This window comes from Bombyx mandarina, chromosome 05 (genome assembly GCF_030267445.1).
Source record: "Bombyx mandarina strain Sakado chromosome 05, ASM3026744v2".
NCBI classification, from domain to species: Eukaryota; Metazoa; Arthropoda; class Insecta; order Lepidoptera; family Bombycidae; genus Bombyx; species Bombyx mandarina.
This window is the reverse complement of record NC_143212.1, coordinates 3,095,477-3,104,103: the sequence shown is the minus strand read 5'-3', so window position 1 is coordinate 3,104,103 and position 8,627 is coordinate 3,095,477. Positions and strand designations below refer to the sequence as shown.

The 8,627-nt window shown below is 37.9% G+C and overlaps 1 protein-coding gene and 1 non-coding gene across 2 annotated transcripts in view; one reads left to right on the top strand and one right to left on the bottom strand.

Moving 5' to 3' along the window:
• The first annotated feature begins 710 nt into the window (after positions 1-710).
• Positions 711-782, top strand: TRNAH-GUG (transfer RNA histidin (anticodon GUG)). Its single transcript has one exon. It is a non-coding gene; the product is annotated as a tRNA-His (tRNA).
• Positions 783-2,252: 1,470 nt separating this feature from the next.
• NGR-A17 (neuropeptide receptor A17) overlaps positions 2,253-8,627 on the bottom strand; it is a 112,381-nt gene continuing 106,006 nt past the window's right edge. Inside the window, exons 3-5 of the mRNA XM_028175746.2 lie at positions 5,051-5,226; positions 3,952-4,096; positions 2,253-3,108 (exon numbers count right to left, since the gene is read on the bottom strand). Coding sequence (XP_028031547.2) covers positions 2,426-3,108; positions 3,952-4,096; positions 5,051-5,226 — 1,004 coding nt within the window. The 3' untranslated portion in view covers positions 2,253-2,425. The remainder of the gene's footprint in view (positions 3,109-3,951; positions 4,097-5,050; positions 5,227-8,627) is intronic.

Sequence of the window (8,627 nt, the reverse complement as noted above, 5' to 3'; positions counted from 1 at the left end):
ACTTACCTTACGGAAGACGTGCTAGCAGCGGTCGAATGAGTAAGACACCCGGTGTATCTATTGTGTAGAGGGATTCAAAACGCTTGGAAGGCAATCATTTTCTGAAAAAAATATCACGATCCAGCCTATTTCTGCCGCACCGTAATAGCGCGTTTCAATTTGAACTATTTATTACGTTAATGTGTTTTAATATCACAACATATCCTGATCATTGATATTCATTCATAATATGACATTTAAAAGATTATCCAATGGATATAATAAAAATTAACTTATGCTTAAATTATAGAGATTGTAACATAACCTAATTTTTACTAAATCTGTAATAACTCTGCTCTCAGATTGAGAAAATTTTTAGAATTTTTGCAAGGTACTGATAAATCTGAATCTATTAGTTCATACTAGTTTTATCACGTTACATTCGGGCCCAAAAATGTATGTAATCGTTTCAGTCTCCTTTATGCAGTTTCTTAGTTTCTGTATTTACAATATTAGAAATTGCATGACATGACATAGTTTTTTTCTATAGTAATAAAAAAGTTGATTCACAAATTGAGATTTTTTCTTCAAACTATCAATGTTTTCAACTTTAAGATTGGCAACATTATTTCTCTTGAATTTTGCGTAAGCGCAATCACTCAAGCGGTAAACGTGCTCTAGTTTACAGAATATGACTTGTTATTTAATTTTACCAGTCACCAGCTCCGGTAGCCGTGATCGTCTAGTGGTTAGGACCCTACGTTGTGGCCGTAGTAACCCAGGTTCGAATCCTGGTCACGGCAGTGATAATGACACTGTCACGGTGGAGTTTCCTTTTGCGGCTCGGTCATTAAGGGTCTTAAAATGAAACGAAAGATTCAATTTTTTTTTTTTTTGTTACGAACATTTTATTACCTAATTGAAACGTTATGTTAACAATAAATTTAATTGTTTTTTTTTTTTTCAAAATAAATATTTTTTTCATGTTCATACAAATATTTTATAAGAATTATGAATGCAGAAACATTTTGAAAATATTAAACAAATATTGACGAACATTTTTTTAAATCGATTCAATTTGTACATAATATTTTAAATCTAAATAGAAATCTATAGTTATGACTTTAATTTGTTGGAGAAATAATTAAATATATTATATATTAATAATTGTCGAAGCTGATGTTATAGAAAATAGGTATTCAGTCTCATCTATATAGTAAAGTTTGTTATTTATACATAGTACTCAGAAGAACTATGTAATTGTATATGTTTTTTGGGTATTGTATGTATGTAAAAGGTTATATCTATGTGTAAAAATGTTTGTTCATTTTTTATGTGTCAAGTGGTAATATTATCATTTTATTATCGATTTAAATACAACTTTTTTTTTTTATTTGAATTTTTATACTGATAATTCTTGCCGATACGATGGTAGTCTGGAAGAAATCGATCTAAGTGATAAGACCGCAAATTTTACTTTTGTATTTAATATTTTGTAGTTGCGTTTATTTTATATCGGGATACAATAACGCATACTCTGCTCTCCGCTCATAAAATCGCAGCGATGTAGCGGCATCAAATAGATGTATAGTACTGGGCAAGAAATAATGCATTGAGAGCGCTGATGGTGAATCAGAAGGAATTGAGGATTTATAATTGTTTTGTCAGAATGTATCACTTTTCAAAATAAATAAATCAAAATGTAAACATACATGTTTTTTTTTTATTTTATTTTACTATAATCTAAGGACAATGCATATAGAAAAAAAAAAAATTTTAGATTTTCCAAAGTTTTTATTTTATATTATTTTATTTTTTATTTATTTTATATTTTCTAGGATTTCTGTAAATTTAACGGTTTAGCGATAATACCGCCTATTGTACAAATGTATCTGCTTATTTGATTGTTTTTTGAATGTAAACTGTGTTTTGGTGTACAATAAAGTGTATTCTCTAAATAAAAAGAATAATCAAAATAAACAACTCATAATAATTGTTTTAACAGCTCTTAATAGATACCAGACTGTTAATATTTCGTGCGAAAGGGACAATGCTCTAGAAAGCCGAAATTAGCCGAATCTCTCTTTCTAGAGGTCGATGTGCATTATTTCTTGCCCAGTACTATAAACAGCTGTACTTTGAATGGTGTGATTCAGTTAGTGTAAAGTAGGCACGTCGTATCATAACAGCGTATACCGGCCATTACCTCCGAGGTCGGAGCGCATCACTGTTTATTTACGTCAACATTTGTTAGGACAATAAAACTTCTATGAGTGCTTTATACACTTTATTGCTTGGCGCATATTATTCTCCATAAAATCTGAAACAACCACGTTTATAACGAGAAAACGAGGAGCGCCCCAAAGTTAGGGCGCCGTAGACTACACGAGGCACTGAAAGACAGGAATCACAGATCGAGAGAGCTTAGAAAATAGACACGGACATATCAATATAAGAAGCTGGAGGGAGGGGGGCGAGGCGACGGAGCAGGTCTCGCGAGCCGGGGGTGGAAAGCGCCTAGTGCCGCTTCGTTGGTAGAAGACGGTCTCTCCTCCCTGACGCGCAGCTGAGGAAGGTGCCAGGCGGTGCACGCTGACGTCAGAGCGTGCCGGTTCAAGACCCAGTACGCGACAGCATTCAAGGCTGAGTGCGCATAACCCAGAAGAAGCGCGTAGTGACCAACCATTTCAGGGACGTGGATACCAAATGATCCACATATCACTATCGCGGCATGCGGACACCAGCACATAGCGAATATTCCAGCGATGCCCATCAACACGTTGCCGAGACGTCGACGTGAGCGCAGCGTCGAGGTTTGCGGTTGCGGACCCAGAAGACTGGGCTGTAGCTTTTTCTTAGATCTGGCATCACCGACATCCACTGCGTCGCGTCTTTCTCTAGGTCCCACTCCAGCAACGATGATGACATGAGTTGGACGCCGCATCAGTGGAACTGGTAGAGGTAGCTCTCCGTGAGCTGCGCGTGCTGTCAGCGATAGTGCAGTCAGCTTGACACGAACCGCCCAATGACATCTCGCCACAGCAATGACCGGGAAGCAGAAAGCCATTACTGCATGTACGGCTGCGAGTGGCGGGCACGTTATGCAAGTAGTTGTGAATGCTGCGGCACCTGTACAGAAATACGATTGATTTTGTCCAAACGAATCTAAGGTCTAATTAATTAATTAACCATAACATTGCGGCTTGTTTTTCTGATACATAGTTGACCTATCTCTGAAGCTTTCGATAGCCGCTTATATGAATTGGTTCGTTTAAGCCATAATGTCGGAAAATCGCTAACGGTATATTGTTCTTCTTCACACTTAGACTTAAATTTAACTAGTATGAGCGATGTTTATTTCGATAGTGGCTATCAAACTTAGTAATTGTAGTCTCAATGCTATGCAGAGTTTATCATGTCATAGACAATTAAATTCCGGTATTATTCAGCTAAGTAGCGATTTGAGGTAGCTTATCACCATTACCAGTATTACCATTAATATATGAAAGTGAGTTTCTTTGTTTGCTTTCAAGTCTAAGTTATTCAACCGGTCATAATGAAATTTTGCATACATATTGTCTGTGATACACAATAGGATATTCAAGGTACCTACCATTTAGAACAAAACTATTATTCCCAAGGGACAGAAGATAGCTTTGAGGCATGGGTAACTTGTAAAATAATGCCCGGAGTACAGGGAAGGAAATAAGACCTGTATGTAGCATTCCAAGCTTAATATGATGTTGCGAAAAAGTGCAACGAAATTATGCTTTTTCCACTTAGATGTGCCGATTTCGTATATGCCCAATGCCCAGAGTTGATTTACACCAACACTACCGTTGCCTTCCCTGTACAGGTTATTTAAAATTTAAAAACAGTAGACCTTACTGTCAGTCAGGGTCCCAATGGCAGTGAGTCTTGACAAATCCAACAAAAACTAAATCGCGTTTGATGGTTAAACAAAGTTCTTACCAAGCAGTAGTGCCATAGACCATACTGCAGCAACAGCAAGGAAGGGCCTTGAACAGAGCGTGGTACCTCTGCCACGGTGTACCGCTCCACAGCGATCTGCCGCGATCGCCACTAAGGACAACGTACTTGCCGCCACCGGGAATGTCTGGAGGTAAGACAGTAGATTCTTCAACGTTTTTAATAGAACTACTAAGATGTAATTGGTGGCAGATTAAGCTATATTCGCACGTGTAGGTAGCAGAAGCGACTTGGCTTTAAGGACGTAACCATTTCCTATGTCTACTAATCCTATTGTCTATGAAGGTAGATGGTGCAGTTGAGCTTTTTCGTAATTAGAGTTTATAATTATGTGATGCTATCTTTCGTAAGGACATGTAAGGTCAAAAATGATGCCTACACATTGTTGGATACTAAACACTGTGATCTAATTCAAAGGCACACAAGGGCAGTTTTAATGACTATGGTTTTGCATACGTGTGTAGAGATAGGCACTAAGGACTGAACGTGGCTCTTCTTGGGCTGGCTATTTGACCCGGTAGTGCAATAGTTATCGGCCCTAACATGGTTGTACCGATGGTCGTGGATCGATTCCCATATCGGGCAAACATTCGTGTGATGAACAGGTTTGGTTGCTCTTTATCTAGGGGTATATTATCTATATTTGTATGTATTTAAACGCAATAAGTATGTCTGTCTCTGGTCCTACCCATAACACAGGGAATTCTAATTTAGGCCCGGATGAAGATATGTGATTTTGTTTTTTTTTTCTTGGGTGGGTGGACGATCTCACAGCCCACCTGGTGTTAAGCGGTTGCTGGAGCCCTTAAACATCTACAACGTAAATGCGCCACCCACCTTGAGATATAAGTTCTAAGATCTCAAGTAGTTAGTATGGTCCCAGTTATTTAAAAAAAAAATTGCGACGTATGAGTAAAAATCAGAATGATGAGTTTTTTTTACGTTTTTTTTATTGCCCTTGCAGGCAGACGAGCATACGGTCCACCCGATGGTGAGTGGTTACCGTCACTCATAGACATCAGCAATGCCAGGGGTAAGCCAAGCTGCTGCCTACCGCTAAACGACGAGTAGAGAAACTTGCCTCGATATAATAAGTGACATGACATGGTAGTGATTCGACGGTAGCAGCGCGTGTTGCCGCAAGAGGTGCACTCGCCGCGCAGACCAAGAAATCTGCCGCGCATGCGCTCAGCATTTGCGGGGTGCGGAGCCTGGCAGCGCCACCAGACGCTAGGGCTGCCATTAGACTAACATTCCCTGGGGACAAAATGATTTATTTCTATTAAGTTAAAAGAGTATTGATAAATTCTTTACTGATGGTAGGACGCCTTGTGAGTCCGCACGGGTAGGTACCACCGCTCTGCCTATTTCTGCCGTGAAGCAGTAAAGCGTTTCGGTCTGAAGGGTGGGGCAGACGTTGCACTGTAATAACTGAGAATATACAACTTATATCTCAAGGTAGGTGGCGGTATTTACGTTGTAGATGTCCCTAGGTTCCAGTAACCACTTAATACCAGGTGAATCGTAAGCTCTTCCACTCATCTAAGCAAAAATAAAAAAGAAAACCTATTCACATAAACTTAGAGACAGTTAAATATACCATTATTTGGTCTTAAGTTATTGATTTAACGGCAAAAGGACAATATCAGCTTGACTGCTAGAAAAGCCGATTTAGACATCGATGTAGGTAGTTCCTAAGTTCAATTTTTTTTTTACGGGAGTCAAGGGAGACATATTCTCAACCGGGTATTACCCAGACAGCTCTTACAAGCCCACAGGTACAAACTATTTCATAAATTTACTCATTAGAATAGGACCCTCGTCATGAACCGACTATGAACAGAAATACTATAAGGTTCTGAACTAAACGAAACTTAGGCACTATGATAAAGGTTAGACAAGTGGATATGCCGTGTCTCTTCTTATATTGTTACGCGCTGGGGCTCGGGATAAATAAATGGTCCACCAAAGTATAAATTAAACTGTATCCAACACTTAGAACACTTAAAAAATACTTCACAAACACTTTAAATTTCTCAAGTCGCTTCTTCCGCTTCGCTTCAGGTAATCCGTTCGCTATTTCGCTTCGAGTAGTTCCGATTACTAACTGACTGCGTGCCATCTCTACAACGCTTTCATAGCCGATACTACATTACTAGAATTATCGAGAATATTCCACACGTTTCTAGTATTGTGTTTCCGCTGTCTGACAATAGATGGCGTTGTACTTCTCGAGCGTTCTAGATGCTACTAGATCCTTCGATATTCGTTTGACTGTTCGGCAATAGATGGCGTTACTCTTCCCGGCGTAACAATATTGTAGTTCTATTCAAAATTTAGGTCTATCTTATCTTCTGGGATACGTGAGTACTAGTCGCGTTTCGCTTTTAATTTGGTTGAATGTCACTATTCATCCTTATTTTTGGAGTAAGGTAGTCAGTTTCGTCTTAAAACGACCTTCGGTCATCGAGTATTGAATGTAATATATCCATTTTTTATATCTTTAAATGTAAATTTCGTTGAAATACAAAACACATAAACATATTTTCTTTAAGGTATCGATATTTTATATTTGTATTGATTATACTGTTTAAATCAATTTCTCATGATTATCCACATATATCCTGTTATAATTTTATTTTATTTATTCAATTTATCTTCAAATTAAAGCGAAGCTTAGATTATAAATAGATAAGCTAATCTCCGGCTGAAAGCGGTTACCGGTTTCTAGAGAGCTGCTGTTATTGGCAGGTAGGCTTGAAGAAATAAGTCTGTCAGAATGAAATCTGAGCAACTTTGAACTGGATATATTAGAAGTTTTAGTGTAAATATGAAAATTTTACACTGTACAGATTAGGAGCAAATTTAAATTACTTTTAACTAGCTATTTTGGTCCACCCGAACGTATTCTCCTGAAGAGCATATAGCAAATATTTTAAAACCCTCCTATGGCGAGGAAACAGCAGAATAGGAAAATATATATCGAAGTTTTACGTTTGTTTCATTAGTGCGCGTTGCCGTTGTTAAATATAATGTTATGAGACAGGGAATCCAGGTTTAGGCCCAGAAGTGCAGGTGTGATTTATCCCTGTCATTTATTATTATTTATTTATCTTCCTCCTCGAGAACCTTCAAGGTATTCCTGGTAGCTTAGCAGCAACTGCTTCGCGAATTGATTTATCACCGGATCGGAATCCCAAGCTACGTCAGACTCTGGTGGTAGGACCTCTTGTGAGTCCGCGCGGGTAGGTACCACCACCCCGCCTATTTCTGCCGTGAAGCAGTAATGCGTTTCGGTTTGAAGGGTGGGGTAGACGTTATAACTATACTGAGACCTTAGAACTTATATCTTAAGGTGGGTAGCACATTTACGTTGTAGATGTCTATGGGCTTCAGTAACCACTCAACACCAGGTGGGCCACCCATCTAAACAATAAAATAAAATAAAATAAAACTCTTCGACAAGTACGCACCTGTGCTTTGGTCGCTAATAGCGTTTGAACTAATATCCGAATATTGCTCGAAATCTGAATACGTATATCTAAAAGAGGATCTTGTAATTGTCGTTGTCGCAATTCAGAATATTGCTGAATTACTTCTATTCTGTGATAGATATGGGGCTCAAACATCTATAAAATTTATAATTAACAGTTGTAAGTAAACTCTTTTTAAATAGTTTGGTAATTCACTGTATCTAAATTATAGCGCTACAATATAAACAAGAGACAGGTGGTTTTATCTTGGATCACAAGATTAACAAATGATTTTCTGTTACATTTAGAGTGTATCTTCTATCGAATCTATTCGCAACAATTTATTCTAAAAACTATTTCTAAAGAATATAATTAATGTAGTTAATTGTATATTAAAATAATAGAATCTATAGATATAATATAAATAAATCTATGGATATCATTAGATTAATAATATCTAACTATTTTTATTAGATTAGATTATTTTTTCTTAGTTCTTCAGTTTAATTCGCATAATAAAGCTCAAAACATAAAACGTTTTAATTTTATAACAATATACAAAAGAGATATACTATTATTTACTGTCAGTTATATAACATGTTTTGATGATCTTTATCAATTTATTGTGCCACAATACTAGTTCGTAGTTCGGATTGACTACCAGAGCTACTAGTGGACTACCAGAGCGGATTAGCTCCCAACCCAGCTCAGCCCAGAGGTGTTGGGCGGTTATTAGAGTTATATTAGAGAAAATGTCTACTCGCTTTTTTTTATTTCTTCGATGGGAGGACGAGCTCACAGCCCACCTGGAGTTAAGTGGTTACTGGAACCCATAGACATCTGCAACGTAAATGCGCCACCCACCTTGAGATATAAGTTCTAAGGTCTCAAGTATAGTTACAACGGCTGCCCCACCCTTCAAACCGAAACGCATTACTGCTTCACGGCAGAAATAGGCGGGGTGGTGGTACCTATCCATACGGACTTACAAGAGGTCCTACCTTCAGTAATTACACAAATTATAATTTTGCGGGTTTGATTTTTATTACACGATGTTATTGCCTTCACCGTGGAAGTCAATCGTGAACATTTGTTAAGTAGGTACGTATTTTACTAGAAAAATTGGTACCCGCCGGCGGGATTCGAACACCGTTGCATCGCTCAAAACGAATGCACCGGACGTCT